This window comes from Galeopterus variegatus, unplaced genomic scaffold (genome assembly GCF_000696425.1).
Source record: "Galeopterus variegatus unplaced genomic scaffold, G_variegatus-3.0.2 Scaffold4045, whole genome shotgun sequence".
NCBI classification, from domain to species: Eukaryota; Metazoa; Chordata; class Mammalia; order Dermoptera; family Cynocephalidae; genus Galeopterus; species Galeopterus variegatus.
Window position 1 is genome coordinate 25,877 of NW_007730156.1, and position 20,269 is coordinate 46,145.

Genomic DNA, 20,269 nt, shown 5'->3' on the forward strand with positions numbered 1-20,269 from the left:
AGGGTCGCGCCCGCCCCGGACCGGGACCGACAACGGGATCGCAAACCTCGGTGTTGCGCCCGCACCTCGCTCAGCCAGTGAGCGGGAACCGGTCTGTATGTGGGATCCGAACCCTCGGCGGGAGCGCCACCATGCTCCTAAGCGGCGCACTGTAGCAGTGCGCCACCAGGCCGGCCCGACAGCTTCTATTCTATTCTAACAGAATATGTTTTCTGTTCACAAATATATAGGATCTGCCTTTGTGCTTTTTTGGAAATTCATAAATTACACATTGTCACAGATTTTTGGTATAACTTTAAATAACGGTGTATTTGCAGTTCTTCTTCTGTCCTGTAGCATCCATAATCTCATAATCTCCCCCCATATCTAATTAATGTCCCTTGACACGCCCAGGGGTGTCAGATATTGAATTCAGCTTCCTTATTTGCCCCAGTTCAGAAAATGAATTGTCCATTGTTCTAAATTTAGATAACTTACCTGTGACAATTATAACTTACCTGTGACAATTTCCAGGCTGTTGTTTATACATACTGGGAGCATATTAAGGGCATTGAGGAACATAAAAAATTTAAAAAGCAAAACTTGAACTCCAGTTCTACAGATTGGAATATAAGGCTATTTCTGGAATGATTCACACACACATCATCGGCCAGTGAGCAGAAGAATTTTGTTCTTGATTGATTTTTTGTATAAACTTGTAAACTAATTCTAGTTTATAAACTAAGCCTAATTATGCTGAAACTGTTCTAACTTGGTAATGTGAATTTGGGATCACTGACAACACATTGGCTCTGGAGTCAGATGGACCTACATTTGAACCCTAGCTCTCTCATTTTGTAGCATTTCAAATGAAGGAAAATAACTTAAACTTTTGAGCCTCTGATCCACTGGGGATAATAATATCTGTGTCATGTTGTTGCTGTGGGGATTAAATATAAATATAGAGTTCCCAGTGCTGTGTCAGGTGCATAGTAGGAGATTTATAAATGTAGTTTCCTTTCCACATTTTTTTTTGTTTTTTGTTTTTCCAAGAGCAGGAAATAGTTGATGGACCCAGTTAAGATCATTAGTATTGTTGATGAGCTGAATTCACAATTAGACAGTTCCAGTGACAAATAACTAATGATAAATTGGTCATAAATTGTGTGACAATTTACAACTGCAACATCAACAAAAAGAAAAGTACAAGGAAAATTATGCTGGAATAGCAATGCATATGATGTCAGTGGGCTTCTGACAAGAGAGGCTTTCTTGGTTGTTGTATAGATTCAGATGCACAGACCACTGCAAATCTCATGGTGTGTTGCTAGGAATCAGGAGTTCTTTAAAATTTTTTTTTTATTTTGATGATAATATTTAAAAATTATTTTACTATTTATAGCCATGAATATTTTCTTTTGCAATAATTATTTTCATGAAACTTTTTTTCTTCATCTGAAAGTCGGTGTTTCAAATCAGAAAACATATACTTGGGGACCATTATACATATCTATATATTTTTTTCTTCTAGAAATTTCTGAGAAATATTGATTTATACTACTATGATTTTTTAGAAAGGACAGCATAATGAGAGTGTCATGGTACTAGCAGTAACAAAACATAGATTTAGACTTGGCTTCTGTTATAAAACCATAGTGTTTCAATCTTGCAAAATCAAACTTTACCAAATGAGTTATGAAAATGAAAATTGGTAGTTCATACTAAGGACATTTTGGAAAAATATATTTTATCTAAAAAAATGTTAAAATAATAAAAGGAAGTATCTTACTAGTATACTAAAATGCACATATTAAGTAAACATCTTAACCAAATGTTGCATTCATTTTATAATTGGCATTTCTAACAGAATTTTTTTTTTACTTGAAAATGACATATGACTGTATGGTCTTTGTTTTTTCACATCTGTCTTTTTCTGTTTTCGTAAGTGTATAAATAAAGTTACTCCTCTTTCTGTTCTGACTTTGTGCTGCCTGTAGAAACCTCAGTCATCAGTGTCCTTGAATTGGTAGTTGCTCCTGTTTGTCAGTCCCACATAAGGACAACAGAACATCAGGAGATCGCAGCAGTAAGAGCCATCAACACCATGTTCTGCACGAAGCTGAAGGACCTCAAGATCACAGGGGAGTGTCCTTTCTCCGTATTGGCACAAGGTCAGGTTCCTAAAGAGCCAGCAGAGGAGGTAGCAGGAAGCTCAGAAGCAACTCTGCCCATCTGTCAGGACATTCCTGAAAAGAACATAAAAGCAAATCTTCCTCAAAGAAAGACCAGTCGGAGCCGAGTCTATCTTCACACTTTGGCAGAGAGTATTTGCAAACTGATCTTCCCAGAGGTGAGAGCTTGCCCTTTAGATACTTTCATGATTTTTTGAAATTGTTAAAAAGAAAACGTTTTTTCTAAGGAAAATGCCTAGAAACACTCGCCTTCTCACTTACGAGGCTATAATAAATATATTTTATATGTAAATATATAATAGGCTATTTCCTTGAAACACAAAAACATTCTTCTAAAGCAATGATGTTTTTAAATTGTATCTAATCTTCAAATGTTTAGCATCTTGAATTCTTTTCAAAAGGATCCTGCATTCTGACAAGCTTTATGTCTTTTGGCAACTGCTTAACCCCTATTAACCTCATCTTCCTTATCTATAAAATGGAAATAATAACAGTACCTACCTACCAGAGTTTTAATGAGTATTAAGCAAAGTCATCCATTGTTCTTGTGATACTGTAAGTACTCAATAGTTGCTAGCCATTATTTTAAAATTAAATCTCTTGAGAAATATTAATGTATTTTCTGTGGGTATTCTTCTTCTAATTCCAAAGAGCTTTATATGTTCCCTGAAAATTTGCAGATGTGCAAAAATCATTTTTTGCCTGCTGGCTCTGAGGCTGAAGTCTTTGCTTACATCAGGCTTGACTTGCTTCCTTGGGTCAGAGTCATGAGCCTGTGATTGTTTACCTCTGTGTGTTGTTAGCTCTGACACTTCTTGATATAGCCCTGCAAGCTACATAGCATTATGTCATTTTGAAATCTGTGACAGCTTCTGTCAATCCACCTTTAAGAGAACTCTAGGAATAAGGTATATACCCAAACAGGTTAAGTATCTTAGGAGTAGAGAGGGTACGTAGAGCTCTTCTCCCCCTGCAGAGCTAAAGAGAAGAGCTGTTGAAGTCCTCATGACGCCTTCTTCCCTTTGTCAGTGTTCACAGTTTTATATACACTTACTTGACCTATGAGGTTGGGCATGGGTATCATCAGACTTCAGCTGTCAAGTCATTGATCATTTTTAATTAACTCAAAACTGACCCTCTACTTTGTGCAAAGCACTGAAGAACACAGACTCACTGACTTTTAGGACTGAAAGTAATTTCAGAGGTAATCTTGATTTATCCCCAGGAAGTGCTAAGGAAGTTAAGTCACTTGACTAAAGTCAAACAGTTTTCAAAGAGTAGAGCCATTACTGCTGTAGACAATGTAGACTGGAGTGCCCGAGAAAAAAAGAGACTTAGCAAAAAGGAGGGAGCTTATTTCAAATATAATATTATTTTATTATTATTTATTATTATTAATATTATCTTCAATATATTATTTTTATTAATTATTATTATTATTAATATTATTTAGTCATACTTTGGCTAATGGACTTTGAAGTGGAAATATGACTCTCAGCGTACTCCTGTCATTAGACAGCCAGCTTTGGCTAGGATCAAGAATGCAGACCTTCTCAAGGAGCTGGTTTGCATCACAGTCAAAGAAGCAGCTGGTACTTTCATTTCCAAGAAGAGAGTGAGATGCACAGAGATGTGCAGATGGTGATGGTGGGGAAGCTGGATAACGTCCATGCTTTCCCTGAGTTGACTTCATTATTTTGTTTGATAAATTTTGAATTCCCATGATAGGAGTCATACACATGTTGGAATTTCTTTTTAGAATATTTTGGTTTGCTTCATGGTCTCCCAAAAAACCCACTGGCTTTCTATACTCCTTTTTATTCTTTTTTTCTTTTTGCTCCTTTGACTGAATAATTTCAAATCACTTTTCTTTGAGTCTGCTGATTTTATTGAGTCTGCTGTTGAAGGTTTCTATTGAATTTTTCAGTTCAGTTAGTATATTCTTCCACTCCAGGATTTCTATTGTTTTTTTTTTTCTGTATGGTTTCTATCTCTTTGTTCATGTTCTCATTTTGTTCATGTATAATTTTTCTGATTTTGTTTAATTGTCTACGTGTGTTCTCTCGTAGATCACTGAGCTTCTTTAAGATTATTATTTTAAATTCTTTGTCAGGCAATACAGAGTTCCCCATTTCTTTAAGTTGGTTTACTGAAGATTAATTTTGTTCCTTTGGTTGTGTCACATTTACCTGATTCTTTTTGTTCCTTGTAGCTTTGCTTTGGTGTCTGCCCATGTGAAGAAACAGCCACCCTTTCTAGTCTTTATGGACAGGGAAATACTTTCACCAATTGGCCTAGCTAGAGATTCCTTTCAGACCTTTTCCATGGATGTGCATATTCCATCCTTTTCCCTCTTTCCTGGGGGAGAAGTTTCAGGGTTATGTGCCTTCTCCCAGTCTTGAAGAGATGTGCAGGTAGCTATAAACTGGGAGTTATAAACACTCCTTATGGGAGTGTACTGAAAGGCCAGAATGGAATACCAAAATAAGATATAGTTTACTTTTTCTTTGTTTGGAATGAGCTTTATTGTTTGTTGATGGGCTCATAAAAATAATAATCAAGGTTTGACTACAGCATCTTATAGCAGACAGGAGAAGATTATAGGAACTCTAGCAGGTAGAAGAAGTACATTTGGCCTTAGTGACTAGGAATCCACTAAGGCCATTTACCTTATGAAAGTAAATGTTCTAATGTTGAATACATATGAACTGTGTAGTAATCAATCTAGATTACTCCTTCAACTGTCCAAACAGCTACCTGTCTGTTAAATAACTATTTTTTTCCTGATTCTTTTTCTTGTTGACATATTTAATGTTTAGCATACTGTTTAGTTTCAGTTCTATTAATAATCCAAAACACAGAGACTTAAAGTAGCATTTGGCAACAGAGTTTTTGCTTGAGATAATCAGATTCATCTCTTCAATTATGTTTTTATGGGATGGTGAGTATTAAAAGTCATTACCCTTGGCAAATTTAGAATGGGAGATGTCATCTCAAAGTAGTAGAAGACACAGGTACTTTAACATGACACAATTATCTATCCTTCATCAAGCCAAAAGATAATTGTTCTTTGGCTTGAAACAAGCTTGAGAGTGACACCTTAGTTACTTTTAGTGTCCTTTCTGTGAGTCAGAAATTTCGCAACTCACAACACTTCAGGATCCAAGGGTTGTAAACTTAAGAAGAAGGACTCTGTTCCTCCAAAACTCAAAACAGAGGCCCTCTCAAACATAAGGGAGTTTGAATGCTGGGCAACTAAAACACCTACAGAAGACTGTTACGTGGTATTTATAAGTATGTGAATTGTAAGGAATGAATTTTGAAGGAAATAATAGATTCAGTCCTAAAATACTATACTAAACTAAAAATCAGTATGTAGAACTCTTGGGATATGGAGTAGTCCTACAGTGGTTGATTTCATGTCATAAGGTCCTGAAGTTGGCTGTCTGTGACAGGTCTCACTTAAAGTTGAGCCTTGCCGATGGCTTTATTGTGGACTCATGTCAACTCAGAGTCTGGGCTCAGGATATCTTACAGGAAGCACAGCACCAAGGTAGGAAACTCTATGCACCACCAGCCTTTACCCATTAATGTTTACCTGGAAACGTTGTGGGTTTTGTTTTGTTTTGCCTTGCTTTGAACTTACAACAGTTTTCAAGAAGAGCAAGGGAATGAGATGAAGGTAGAATCCCACAAAAGTCTATCAATCCATAATATCACTATAATATGCTAATAATGCTTTGCCAGGACTTCAGCACTTTTTTCTTAAGCAAAATAACTTCTGATTTAAAAGAGAAAGTCGGGAATTCATCTGCTCCACCAACCCCAGCAATGGGAAGAGGGTCCATTTCTCCTTCCCTCTTACAATGACAGCATCTATGTTAGGAGGAAAGGACGAGAAAAAAATGTTTCTGGTGGCAGTGAGCAAGAAATGAAAGACCAAGAGGCTCTTCACTGAACAGAGTAAAATAGTTTAATCAGAAAAGTAAAGAGGACAAGAATGATAATGTCTCCAGGGTCACTGGGAAGGAGGGAGGAATAATTCTTCAGTGACAGAATTGTTTAGATTTTCTTTCCTCATAGCCCATCAAAAGTTCGAGGTCAGAACAGCAATTCATATAGAAACAAATATAATTCATATTATTTTATATTGGAAACAACCTAAATTTGTTTGTAAGCAAACTAAGAGAATAACACCTCTGTATTTAGCTATATCACTGCACTTATAAAATTTTATAGATTAAGCCCTCAAGACTTTGAATAGCTGACAGAGGGAATGCCATTAGTCATTCATTCATTCATTCATTCATTCATTCACAAATATGTACTGAATATCTCCTGTGGGCAGGACCTGTGCTAAGTTCTGGATATATGGTGGTGTATAAAATAGGTACTCCCTGACCTTTTGGAGCTTCTATTCCAGTGAAGGAGATAGATAATAAGAAAAAAAGGTCAGGTAGCAAATGCTATAAAGGGGAACTTCGAGCTCATGCACAAAGGCAGCAGCTCTCATTTTATCGATGACTCCTTTTTCCACATGAATATGTTTTACAGTAAGAAAGAACTCACAGCAGCCTATTATTCCAAGGGTGTGTATCCACACTAATATTTTGGTGCTAATAATGCTACAGTGACTTTCTACCAAGTAGAAGGCTCTTAAGAAATTTAAACTTTTTAAGCACCCTGGCTGATCTACCTCATTTCTAGTCTCACCACTTTAAGATTACCATCCTCTTTCCTTGATGTGAAAGACTACTGAGAAGCATGCCCATATTTTCCATCCTGAACATGTTCCTCACTTGCCAGACTTCCTGCCCTCTGCTGTCACATAGCCCACTAGGACCTTGCTCAGAATCCGCCCTCTGGATGTGTCCCCTGCCAGCCTTTCTTTCATCATATGGCAGATGTATCCTCCCTGTCTATACTTGAACAGTTGGAAAAGTTATTGTACACTGTAAACTTAAATTTAAATTTCTTTTTAGTGATTGCATTTTTTTTTCAGTAAATTTTAAAATTCTCTTCTAAGCTTTATATACATTTCTAAACCTGAAAGCTCTTTTCATAACTCATTTTGTTAACACAGAATCTTACTCTAATCTGCTTAACTCCATTCCCTCACTTGACTAGTGGAAACTCTACAAGAAATATAAATAGTTCTTATGGAAAAAGTAATTTCCCAACTTGGAACATAGCCAAAAAATTCTTCACTTTCCTCTGGGTAAACTACAGAAAGAATCAGTTGTTATATACACATGTAAATACATACAGTTTTTACATGGAATGCAAAATAATAATAATAATAATAACTGGCAGCACTAATAATCAATTAGTTAGAGACAAAGAGCTGTTAAGAGAGAGAGTCAACAAGTGTTTGTTAAGTATGGAGGCCTACATACAAATATCTTGCAAAATAGGGAAACTCATGAAATACTCATAAATCAATAAAAGAGAATAAAGCTGAATTTGGTGAAGATTATTAGTTCAAAGAAAAAAGTCAGTAGAAGTTAAGGTAAACCCAAGACTCCTTTCAAATAAATGACCAACTGATGTTGGCGACAGACTGGATTTAAGAGATTAACAAAAATGGAAGAGATAGAGATATCTCCAGAGTTTTCTAGACTAGAAGATAAAAGACATAAATATGAATGTGTAGTTAAGGGCAGAGAGTCACTGGGGTGGCCAGGTATAGAGTTTGAGAGGAGCAGGGATTTGTGTAGCTTGAGCCAGGCTGAGGCCAAAATATTGGCAGTGCATCCAAGGGGGTTTTCTGACCCAGACGATATAGAAGACCTGACATTACTGAACTGGAGTCTTCTGTTTGGATTCAGACCCAACTTGACTGTTCTGCGGCTGTCGGAGAGACTACCCACCAAGGACAAGGCCTGTGGGCCACAGACGCATCCAAATGCAAATTAATCTGAACTCATTGTTTCTTCTCAAGTTTGAAAAACCCATAGAAAATCATTCTCAGTTTCCAAAGTGTAAATTCACTACACTTCAAATAATAATGTTTCTGCTTCTTCATAAGAAACTTTCAGAATTAATTTTTAAAATGCTGTATGTGTCTTTGAATAAATTATTATTAAGAGAATGTTTAAAGCATTTCTTTTCAATTTTCAGTTTGAACGGCTGAACCTTGCACTTCAGAGAACATTGGCAAAGCATAAAATAAAAGAAAACAGGTAAGTGAAACCACTTTAGTTGTGTGAACCTCCTATGACAATCACTAATACTGCTACTAGTAGCCAACACTTATTGAATATATGAACATTTATTGAATCATTGTGGTATGCCAGACATTAGACAAAGTGTTTTAACTGCTACTAATTTGAAAGTAAGTACATTTATTTTTCACATTTTATAGATGAGTAAACTTAGGTTTATATAAAATATTTAAGATTTTATTGCTGTTTAGGAAAAGTCAGAGCAGGGGTTCAAGCCTGCATTTTTCAGAGCCCATGATTTTAACCATGTTACCGTATACTGCTGCTTTTAATAAGCTGCCAGAAGGCCTATTCTTTCATTCTAAGGGGTAATTTCTAAAATATTTAACAACAGGTAAGGCTTGGATCCCAAACAATCAGAAGACTTCTTGCCTGAAGGATGCTGCCCAAAGGTTGAAGCAGTGTCCCAGAACTGTCCTGACCTGTCCCCCCTGCCAATACCACCTCAACCACATGTTAAACCTTTAGTTGCTGCATCAGGAGGAGGTGGAAGGAAGGGGATAGGAGGAGAGGGACTCAGGGTGCTCAGGGCAACAGCTGTTTATTAGTCTTTCGGGAAGTGGTTCAGTATTTTCATAACCAGTTTGGTTGTACGAATGTGCACTGGATGAATATCAGTTCTGTTTATACTTTTTTCCTTGTATTCTGTCTTTAAAATTTTTCTAAGAATGTTTTTTGTAGAGGTTTCATATATAAGTTGATCTTTTAAAAAATTTTGATTTATATCTGCACATTTATTGCTGATGGATAACTTGATTGCCCCTGTTTTTAATTTCCCAAAATCTTGAGGATTACTTAATTTGTAAATAGCAGAATAAATGCTTGAGTTCAAATTTGCAGAATTAAACATTGAAGTTTTACAAACCAATACCATTGTCAGGAATGTTGTATAAATTCATTCATCTGTCTCCTACTCATGAGTGGATGATCTGCACTGTGGATTATCTGTGCTTCATTTCCCTTTCTGACTAAAGTATCCCACACTGTGGCAGCAGGACCAAACCCAGAAGGGGTCACAGCTGGGTCCCCCAAGAGAGAGTGTGAATCTGTTTGTCTGACGGAAGCTTTGTTTATACAAGAGATAGGAAAAGCATTCCAGGACACTTCTGACCTTAATTCTCAGTCAGGCTGATAAGATAGCCACAAGTCATTCTAGCTGTGCTACTGTGTCTGTCTGCCTAAGTCCTTGGCAGCCAGTTTATTCAAAATTTATTCTCAGGGCTTTCTGCTCTGAAATGTTCTTACAGCTACATGCAGATAGTCAATGATACTCAGTTAGGCTGAGTTCCCGGCAGTGTATCTCTTAAAAAGTCTCAAAACTTAAACAAATGATAATTTTATTTGGAAATCTTGAAAATCTTAAAAAAATTATTTGGATAATAATTTTATTTGGAAATCTTGAAATTTTTCTGATTCCTTAAAGGAAAAAAATCTGGTTATACTTTTAAATTGTCTTATTGATAATAATTTATTATTATTTTGTTGAAATAAGATTTCTGCTCCTAAGACTGCCGGCTGATATTGCTAAATGGCTCCTCTCTGCTCTGTCTTTTTTAGATCTTGGGTAGCCTCTTTGTTTCTGTTTTCTTCTTTACTTTCTCGTTGACAAGTCAGCTGCCATTTCTACTGATCTCAGTTTGCCAACTGCTGAACACACCTTAACCCATATTTGTGCTGCTAATTATCTTCTGTGACTTGAAAAACAGAAAAAAAGTATATATTAATAAACAATTGCCCTTGAGTGAATGATTGGAGCTGCTCCTGCCCCTCCTTTTTTTAAGTGAATGAGTTTTAGCACAGTCATTTTACCTTTCTGGATTGGTTGCCCAAAGAGGTTTGGCTTAGTTTTTGTTCATTTGTTTTCCTGGGATCTTTTGATCACGTCATCATGCATATGAACTCATGGCTGGTGTGTGTGTGTGTGTGTGTGTGTGTGTGTGTGTGTGTGTGTGTGACATGCACATGTGTTTGCTGGTACGCATGCAGGTACTTACCCTGCTCGTATTTTTTGAAGGGGAGGGAAGGGAATTTACTTTGAATTGTACTATGTACTGTTTGGTCTAGCTAAGCTTTGCTCACATATCCCATCATGGGTGCTGGGAAACTGCAGCATTGGAGCGAGTTCTCTGAGCAGGTATGCTCTCATTCACTAGGGGGACGAGGGAAGGGAATTTACTTTGAATTGTACTATGTACTGTTTGGTCTAGCTAAGCTTTGCTCACATATCCCATCATGGGTACTGGGAAACTGCAGCATTGGAGCGAGTTCTCTGAGCAGGTATGCTCTCATTCACTAGGGGGAAAAAAAAAGAAGTTGCTTAAATGAGAAAAAGCACCAGATCTAAAGATTGATTAACATCAAAAAATATATAACAAGGGGTTTGAAGATTTCTAGATCCAAACTGGATATGATATCATATAGTGACCCTCAATCAACCTAGATAAGAAAATATTTCCACTGATTATTTTAAATAGTTATAGGCAATATATATCTTCATGTGATAAAGTGATGGATTGAGCAATTTTCCTTCTCGAAAAATATTTCCTTCTGAAGCTTCTCAACACGTATTGTGTTTTATTGAAATATACTTAAACTTTAGATGTATGTCAGTTTTTAAATTTGGTTTGTCTAATAGCAAATTGAACCACAAATAGAACCGTGGGTGTTTTTTAATATGTTCAGGTTGTTTGGAAAATTTGGTTATAATTAATCGTCACTGTCAGAAGTTGTCAAAAAACAACTAGGCAAACATGAATCAACAAGTTGTCAAGTTGAAATTACTGAAACATTCTGTCAATCAAAATGCATGCTATCATTAGCTTCTATGCTATAGAAACAAGTGCAGTAATTGAATAAAGAATAGATTTCTTTTATTACTATTTTTTATATAAGACCAAGGACAAAAGTTGAATGTAATGATGTCTGAGAGATAAATATATACAGCCTTAATCTCGAAAACAAGAAATACTATGTATTTGCTTTAGGAAAAAACAAAAAACAAAAACACAGTATCACTTAAAAATGAAATTCATCTGTATGTAGATTTTTCTTCTTAGTTGGTTCATCCCGTTGTTGGCCCCTTCTCACCCCTGGCTGCCTGCCAGTGACGGTTCTCTTTAGAATTAGTCTATGTACAGTTAATTTAAAAGGCAAGTATGCTTCATAAAGAATGATGAAGCACTTTCTGTCATGCATTTCTTGGAGTGTCCCAACCTTGTTTTGGGTTGTACACATCATTGCTCCTTTCCTGTGAACTTGATAGTCAATATTTGCTTTACAGAAAAGGTAATTTAAATTATTTGCTGTCATTATTTCTGGATGTTATGATTTGAAGTTTTAGCATTATTTGTCAGTTTATAATTTAAGATATTGAAATATTTCCAGGAAATCCTTGGAAAGAGAAGACTTCGAAAAAATAATTGCAGACTACGCAATTGCAGCAGGTAATAGGATTGTTTAAGTATATGTAAATAAGAAGTATATCCTGTCCCCGAAGAACGTATATTTTCTACAAAAATATTCATATTTACATAGCTGTGATTCCAGTATGGTGTGTTCAATATTATATATTGTGTTAATGTAAAGAGTAACTCTTTCATACTTGACCTAAAACATTTCCTCCTTTTTTATTTTTATATTTATTTGCTGAGAAGTAGATAAGTCTGGATGGGAAGCTGACTCACATGTAAAGAGTAACTCTTTCATACTTGACCTAAAACATTTCCACTTTTTTTATTTTTATATTTATTTGCTGAGAAGTAGATAAGTCTGGATGGGAAGCTGACTCACAGACATTCACAGGCTTTGGTCTTGAACCTAAGTATTCCTCATTTATGCATGAAAAAATTCTACTCAAAAAAGTAAAATAAGCAATATTTTTAAAGGTTTTTAAAGGTTGGAAGCAATCATGGGAAAAAGGGATGACAGTGTTCTCACATTTGTAATCAGCTTGGAATTACAAAAATAGATGAATGTCTTTGTCTACTGTACTTTCCAAAGCTTGAGTACATGGACGAAAATGTTGAATCTTTCTAAAAGTTCAAGGTGTTAAGAATTAATAATAATAAAAATAACAGTAACAATAATAATGGCTAACTTATATTGAGCTCTTCCTAGGAGCCAGACTATTCTAAACATAATCCCCACAATCACAGCAGTGCTATGAAGAGGGCGCTGTTGTTTTTTCTACATTACAGATGAGAAAACTGTGGTGCACAATATAAAGAATAAAGCAGTTTAAAGAAGGAGAAACTGTAGAAAGTCAATAATAGTTTCCAAAGCAAATATTTATTCAGGTAACATTAAGCAACAAGAATGATATTTTTCTTGGGAAAAAATACTTTATAATCATCTCTAGACAAAATTGAATTTCATGAGCAGTGATTTTAAATTAATTTCTCTGTCTGATGCTTACACTGCTGGAGGCCCTCTGAAGGGGAGAATGCCTTGATGAACAAGGATTGCTTTTGCTGTTAACAGAAAGGTGGGAAGGCTTTTTCTGAAATGGACTTAAGCCTGGCATTCTAATTTTTCTTTCATAGTTATGTATAAGGAAGATAAAAAGTTGAGTATTATACTCAGTTTGTCACTCTTTTTTAATCAACTGATGTGGAATTGTCATTCAGAGATACCAAAATTTTATAAATTGATCCATGTAGATCATTTAAATATAGGTGTTTAATTTTGGTTGGAATTCTAACTGTCAGATATAAACAGAACTAAATCAGCAAACGAAACAATGTTCAAAATAAGAGTAACAGCACAGCTTTACCAGGTTGACATATTTGATATCGTAGAAAAAGTGTTATATGCTTTTAGGAGTTCCAGTGGAGATCATCAAGGAATCTCTCGGTGAAGAGCTTTTTACAATATGTTACGAGGAAGACGAACACATCCTCGGCGTGGTCGGAGGCACCCTTAAAGATTTTTTAAATAGCTTCAGTACCCTTCTGAAACAGAGCAGCCACTGCCAAGAAGCAGAAAAGAGGGGCAGGCTTGAGGACGCCTCCATTCTATGTCTGGATAAAGATCACGATTTCTTAAACGTTTACTATTTCTTCCCTAAGAGAACCACGTCCCTGATTCTTCCTGGCATCATTAAGGCAGCTGCTCACATATTGTACGAAACCGAAGTGGAAGTGTCATTAATGCCACCCTGCTTCCGTAATGATTGCAGCGAGTTTGTTAATCAGCCCTATTTGTTATACTCCGTTCACGTGAAAAGCACCAGGCCATCCCTGTCCCCCGGCAAACCCCAGTCATCGCTGGTCATCCCTGCATCTCTCTTCTGCAAGACATTTCCATTCCACTTCATGTTTGACAAAGATATGATGGTTCTGCAATTTGGCAATGGCATTAGAAGGCTGATGAACAGGAGAGACTTTCAAGGAAAGCCTAATTTTGAAGAGTACTTTGAAATTCTGACTCCAAAAATCAAACAAACGTTTAGTGGGATCCTGACTATGCTGAATATGCAGTTCGTTGTGCGAGTAAGGAGGTGGGACAACTCTGTGAAGAAATCTTCAAGGGTAAGGACAACATAATATCCTCTTGAGTATGAAATAAGTTACTCCATATTTAAGGACTACAAACAAAAAGGTGAAACTATATGCATCACTTCAAGTGCTTTGGTAAAACATTTAACAGTTAAAACAATTCTAAAATAATTTTAAGGCTGGAATAAACTTAAGACAAAATCCTTTCTGCATTCTTTTCCTTGCTTAACGTGATTCACTACTCAAATATTTGTTGAATGCAATCTGCCTTTTAAAATTCATATTAAGTTTTTTATAAGTAAATAGATAAGTAATTATGTGGAAATATTTTTGCAATGATCACATAGCTGCCTTAGTTTCAATAATAAAGGGTATTGTTTTACAGTAAACAAAAACTGCTTGTTTCTTATAAGAGACAACTAAATGGAGTTTTTAATCAATATTTAACTATACATGGAAAAATAAATAGTTTGATTAATTGTTGCAAAATGTGGGAGAAAAACATATTCTGTCATGGTAGAGAACTTTGGTAATTATTTAGTCTTAGGAAAGAGAGTTTGTTAAGTCATATAGTACCAGCAAAGCTAAAAGACAGACTTTAAACACATACAACACCAGCAGAAGTACTGTTTGTTCCCAAAAATGAAGACAGCTTTATTACTGTTTTTTAATCATAAAATGTTTAAAAATAGGCAATAAAGATGCCCATTGCAGCCAAAAATTAAAAAAAAAACAAAAACAAACAAACAAAAAAAAAAACAAACAAGAAAACGTTTGTTATAAACATTTTTGTTGAAAACAAAAAAACGCTATTTCACAACTTCCTTTTTATCACTCAGCAGTATATTTTGGGCATCCTTCTTTGTCATTAGATATAGGTCTATTTCACTTTCTTCAGAGGCTGTATGGTATTCCATTGCATGGTTGTTCCCTAATTTATTTAACCATTTCCCTAGTGAAGGACATTTAGGTTGCTTTTGACTTTTTGCTGCAGTGAGCACCCATATTTGTCCACATATATGCAAGTAAATCTCCCTGTGATTCAGGATGATCACTTGAAGCCCCACCTCTTACAAGTCCCCAGGGTACAATCTTTTCTGTAGGCTTGTTCGTTCTTTAGTTTGTGTTGTGGAGGGCAGTGGTGGTTAGGTGCTCAAGGCAAAGTTGAAATAAGGAAGTAGCCTCTCCTGCAAGACCCAGCCACCTCATACTGAAGTCTCTGGAAAAATATTGATTCCCAAAAGATAGCTATGACGGAAAAAAAAAAAAAAAAAATTAGGGAAAAAACCTTACCTTTGGAAGCTTTTTAACTTTCATAGATGCCAGATGGAGCAAGTAGTTCATGGGAGAAGAGGGGGAGAGAAAACAAACATGCTAAAACAAGAGAAAAACAAAAAAGGAAAAAAGGAAAAGGAAGGAAGGAAAAGAGGGAGGGAAGGAGGAAGGAAGGAAGTATGTAAGGAAGGAAAGGTAGGCAGACTACCTTCACAAGAGCACCAAAATGTACAGAAATTACAACTCTAGATTAACCAAATGAGAATATCAAAAGAATATAGTAGCAAAAGCATCAGCATGCTGCTCAGTGAGAAGCCTTGAAGGAAGAAATTTTTGCATTATTCATTGCAAATCATTTCTATGTAGAGTATCATCCAATATATTCTTCAAATGTTTGTATGCATTTTAAGACTCATAGCAAATTGGAACTATAAGAAAGCATATTGTTCTTTTTCAGCAAGTGGAAAAAAAGAGTTTAAATACAAAGGGATTATTACTGTGTCTACTTCCTCTCCTTTTGTCTCAGAAAGGCATTGGAAACTTGAATAAACCACACAATTGGATCTCCTTTGTTTCACAGGTTATGGATCTCAAAGGCCAAATGATCTACATTGTTGAATCCAGTGCGATCTTGTTCTTGGGATCACCCTGTGTGGACAGATTAGAAGATTTTACAGGACGAGGGCTCTATCTGTCCGACATCCCAATTCACAATGCCCTGAGGGATGTGGTCTTGATAGGGGAACAAGCCCGAGCTCAAGATGGCCTGAAGAAGAGGCTGGGGAAGCTGAAGGCCACCCTTGAGCAAGCCCACCAAGCCCTGGAGGAGGAGAAGAAAAAGACAGTAGATCTTCTATGCTCTATATTTCCCAGCGAGGTTGCTCAGCAGTTGTGGCAAGGGCAAGTCGTGCAAGCCAAGAAGTTTAGTAACGTCACCATGCTTTTCTCAGACATTGTTGGGTTCACTGCCATCTGCTCCCAGTGCTCGCCACTGCAGGTCATCACCATGCTCAATGCACTGTACACTCGTTTTGACCAGCAGTGTGGAGAGCTGGATGTCTACAAGGTAGGGGTCGAGCACGGCAATGACTGTTTTACCAGCAGAAGTCACTGTGGGTAAAGCACTGTGCGTAGGACCTGAATTAAAATGCACATGAAAGACTTTTTATACAGGGTCATACAAGCCACATCCCGGGAGCAGGCATAGTGCATTAATCATGTGGGTGTTCTCCAGCCAGAAATAGCTGGGAATCTGCTCAGAAACAGAGAGAATTTTTCTATGGAAGGATGGCTACATTGTCTTCCCAAAGAATGAGCATAGAATGGAAGGAGGATAGGCAGAATAGAGGATGAGGTGTAGGACCCGTGTGAAAATGTAGACTGCAGCTGTCAACAGACCAGCCACTTCACTGTTGATACTGAGTTGATTTATTAAGTATGAGATAATTCAAGGAATGACTTATACAGGGAAACTTTATCCTTTGTATCTGTAAAAGTAAAGAAACATGAGAATTAAAAAAATTGTCTTTAAATGGATTAATTCAATAAAGTTAACATGATATCTTTCATGGCCAGATAATGGAAATCAAAATCACCTGCTTAAGGCATTTTTGCAGCTTGGCCAAGTGCAGAGACATTTGAATAAGGGAGACCTGTCTCCCAATCTCATTCTCTACCTTACTTGCTTTGTAAACTGAGCAAGTGAAATAAACTTTCTCATTTCTAAAACAGAAAAAATAACATCCACCCCCAGAGTTTACATGCATGACTTATACACATTACGCCCCATGATCTTCATGAACAGGAGTGTTGTAAAGATCATGGTAGATAATATATGTTTATTCATCAGACATCCAGGATTGATTGAATGCCTGTGATCAGCCAGGCATTATTCCAGGCACTGGGGACACATCAATAAATGTCCCTGACATAGTAAGTTGGTTTTTTTTTTTTAATATAATTATTAGTAAGAGAGCTAATGAAGAGATTTCAAATTCTTCCTGCTTCTTTAGAATTAAAACAGGTTGCTGTTGTTTTTTTAACTGGTTTAAATTATTTTGCCTAGTTTTGGATACAAGCATTAAGAATAAGGCTTGCTTCTCATTTATGTGGCTTGTAACATCCTCTTGATTTGCCACATAACAATCTGGCATTCCAGAGCTTAACCCAACATGAAATAAATTATTGAGGAGGAGACAAATAACATTTATGAGAATACATAAACCCTTGCCATATTACATTCTAGATGCTGCAAGTAAAACCTTCCTTTTTGAAATTTCTAACAGGAAATTCCATGATTCCCTTGGGAAAAAAAGAGGTCATGTATAATTACAGATAATATAATTGGCTCCAGTTAGGTTAAGTTTGATGGCCTCTTGTGGAATTTACTATAATTATTTGTGGACATTTTCGATCCTGAGAATGTCTCCTTTCTCAGCATTGAGAGAAGGAAGCCTTTCTCTCCTTTTTAAACTGCTATGATTTCTAGGAGGAGGAGTAGCCCTCTTCTACTTTTGGTTATTTCTACCATGGGTATAATGTAGAATATCAAGCATTTGGGAACTATGCTCCTTCCTACAAGGACAGCAGCCACAGAGTTCCCTGATTAATCCAACTGTAGCTGGAGCTACAGAGGAAATCACCTTCAGTCCTCATTTCCACTTTCTTGTCACTTATGATTTTGCATGAAAATACCTGCAGGTAGCTAAAAATAAATAAATGTCTTCACCATAAATTTCAGATATACAAATCATAGGCTGACCTATGAGTGTGATGGCTTCCTAGGAATAGTCAATTTTATTTATTCCAGGATCTGATTGTACCAGGACTTTACTTAACTTCAGTTTTCTTTCTGTCTTTAGATCTTTTGACCATTTTTAAACTCTATTTATATTTGTATTCATTTATCCATTGTTTTAGCAAATGTTTACTGGTTGTCCAGTATTTGCCAGCATGTGGCAGCAATGGACACAGAGATGGACACAACCCCTATAAGAAGAGTTCACATGGGGGTTGGGGAGGCAGAATTGACAAGTGCCAGATTTCCCATGTGACATGCTGGATGTCTGCTTCCACCCAAGTGTTTACAGGATGCTGAAAATAGGAATAGGAGAAAAGAGAGAATAGGCCTCTAACACCAACCACAGGTTACGGTTTGGACTTCTCCTAATTAGTTTATCTATTGAACACCTGTGATATACTAGCCACTGTGATGAGCACTTTTTATGCATTTATTGCTGAGGAAAAGCTCATGGGAGGCATTGCTGCCTGGTTTATTCATTATTGGGTACTGGCAATACAGGAGTCGGTAAAATAGACAAACAGAGAGCTTGCATTCCATTAGGTGAAAGACAGATCATAAACAAATAAGTTCATTTATAGTATTCCAGTTAGTTTTAATATTCTAGAGGAAAAATAAAGCAGGTTAAGGGAGAGAAAAGGCGCATGGTTAGGAGTGATTGCTCTTTTCACAGAGGGTGGTTGGGATAGGCCTTTCTAATAACATTAGACATTTTAGTAGGGACAGAAGGAAATGAGGGACAAGCCAAATGTTTTTACTGCAGAGAGTTTGTTCCAGGCAAAGAAACAGCACTTGGGAACATGTTTGTTATGTTTGAGGGGTAAAAGGAGGCCAGTAACATTGAAACAAAGTGAGAAAGAGGGAGGATTGGGAGATAAATCAGGGATTAGTAGAAAGACAGGTCAAGAAGAACTTTGGAGCCATTATAAGAGTTTCAGCATTACTCTGAGAGAAATGAAGAATGAATGGAAGTTTGCCCCCTCTTTCTTTCTTCCTTTCTCACCCTCATCCCTTCAAAATGGAGGCCTTGGATAAGAATAGTGTTATGATCCAAGAAGTTACTATAAATATTTAGAGGAAAAGAAAAATGCAACTCTCAGAATTCAGGGGGTTATTCGTGGGTTTAAATTAACTATTAGCTTTCTACAGCCAGTATCATGGACAGATAAAAATTACCTGCAACAACAATGATAGTGATGACAATGATGATAATAATATTTGAATTTACATAATACCTTGACTTCCAATAGCCTTCTAAGCACCATCGTTTTTGTCTCCTGTTTGACATTTTAATTTCTATACTTTGTAATTAATATCCATGTGGACATTTAGTAATTGCTATGAGTACCCCCAGGTCCTTTAGAAAAGCCATATTTCTTTTACTCTTTTGTCTTAATTTCTTAGTTTTACATTGCACAATTTTTGCTATATCCATATAATATTTATTGAGTAGTGATTTCATGCACAACACTATTTTATGATGAGAGGGGAAATAAAATGAGTAAATCATCCCAATATCTTTCAGCAATTTATTATAAATCTAAAATAGATCATTTGTTTCTGCAAAATCTATTTTACATGGTGGGAAAAAAAGGTTAAATGACATAAGTCAGTGGCAGATCTGGGAGTAGAAGCCACCTGATTTTATTTATTTATTTTTTTTGATGGCCGACCAGCACAAGTATCAAACCCTGGACCTTGGTGTTATCAGCACCACGTTCTAACCAGCTGAGCTAACTGGCCAGACCTGCCACCTGATACTGTGTTCACAGGATTATTCTGCCTCTTAGTTCAGTGCCCTGATGTATGGGGTCTAATACTTGTGAATTTCCCGAAAGCTGTTTCTGAGAGTATCTGATTTACCCTGATTCTCCACAGGGCCTGAGCACTGAGATTTCTGCTATATGATGTATGCTGTGATTCTTCCTGAGCTTTTGTTTATAATATGGAAAATATACTATGTCTAGGTGGAGACTATTGGTGATGCATATTGTGTGGCTGGGGGACTGCACAAAGAGAGTGATACCCATGCTGTTCAAATAGCACTGATGGCCCTGAAGATGATGGAGCTCTCTGATGAAGTCATGTCTCCCCATGGAGAACCTATCAAGGTAAGGCAGATGGTATATTGTCCAGTATATTGTCCAGGAGATGTCGTGAGAGCTAGTGTGTACTAGTTAGTTATCAAAAGAATGGTGTATTAATCAGGGGTTAGTTGCAGAGAGAAAAAATCTTCTCTAGGTTTTTTAAGCAGGAAAAAATTTACTATAGAGTATTACATGGCTTACGGAATCATTGAGGGGA

General features: G+C 36.5%; 1 protein-coding gene across 2 annotated transcripts in view; it reads left to right on the plus strand.

The window, feature by feature from the left end:
* GUCY1A3 (guanylate cyclase 1, soluble, alpha 3) overlaps positions 1–20,269 on the plus strand; it is a 61,862-nt gene that overhangs the window by 25,564 nt on the left and 16,029 nt on the right. For both annotated transcript variants that reach the window (XM_008586613.1, XM_008586612.1), the window contains exons 2-7: positions 1,977–2,329; positions 8,292–8,353; positions 11,780–11,838; positions 13,214–13,923; positions 15,746–16,231; positions 19,933–20,076. In XM_008586613.1, coding sequence (XP_008584835.1) covers positions 2,084–2,329; positions 8,292–8,353; positions 11,780–11,838; positions 13,214–13,923; positions 15,746–16,231; positions 19,933–20,076 — 1,707 coding nt within the window. In that variant the 5' untranslated portion in view covers positions 1,977–2,083. The remainder of the gene's footprint in view (positions 1–1,976; positions 2,330–8,291; positions 8,354–11,779; positions 11,839–13,213; positions 13,924–15,745; positions 16,232–19,932; positions 20,077–20,269) is intronic.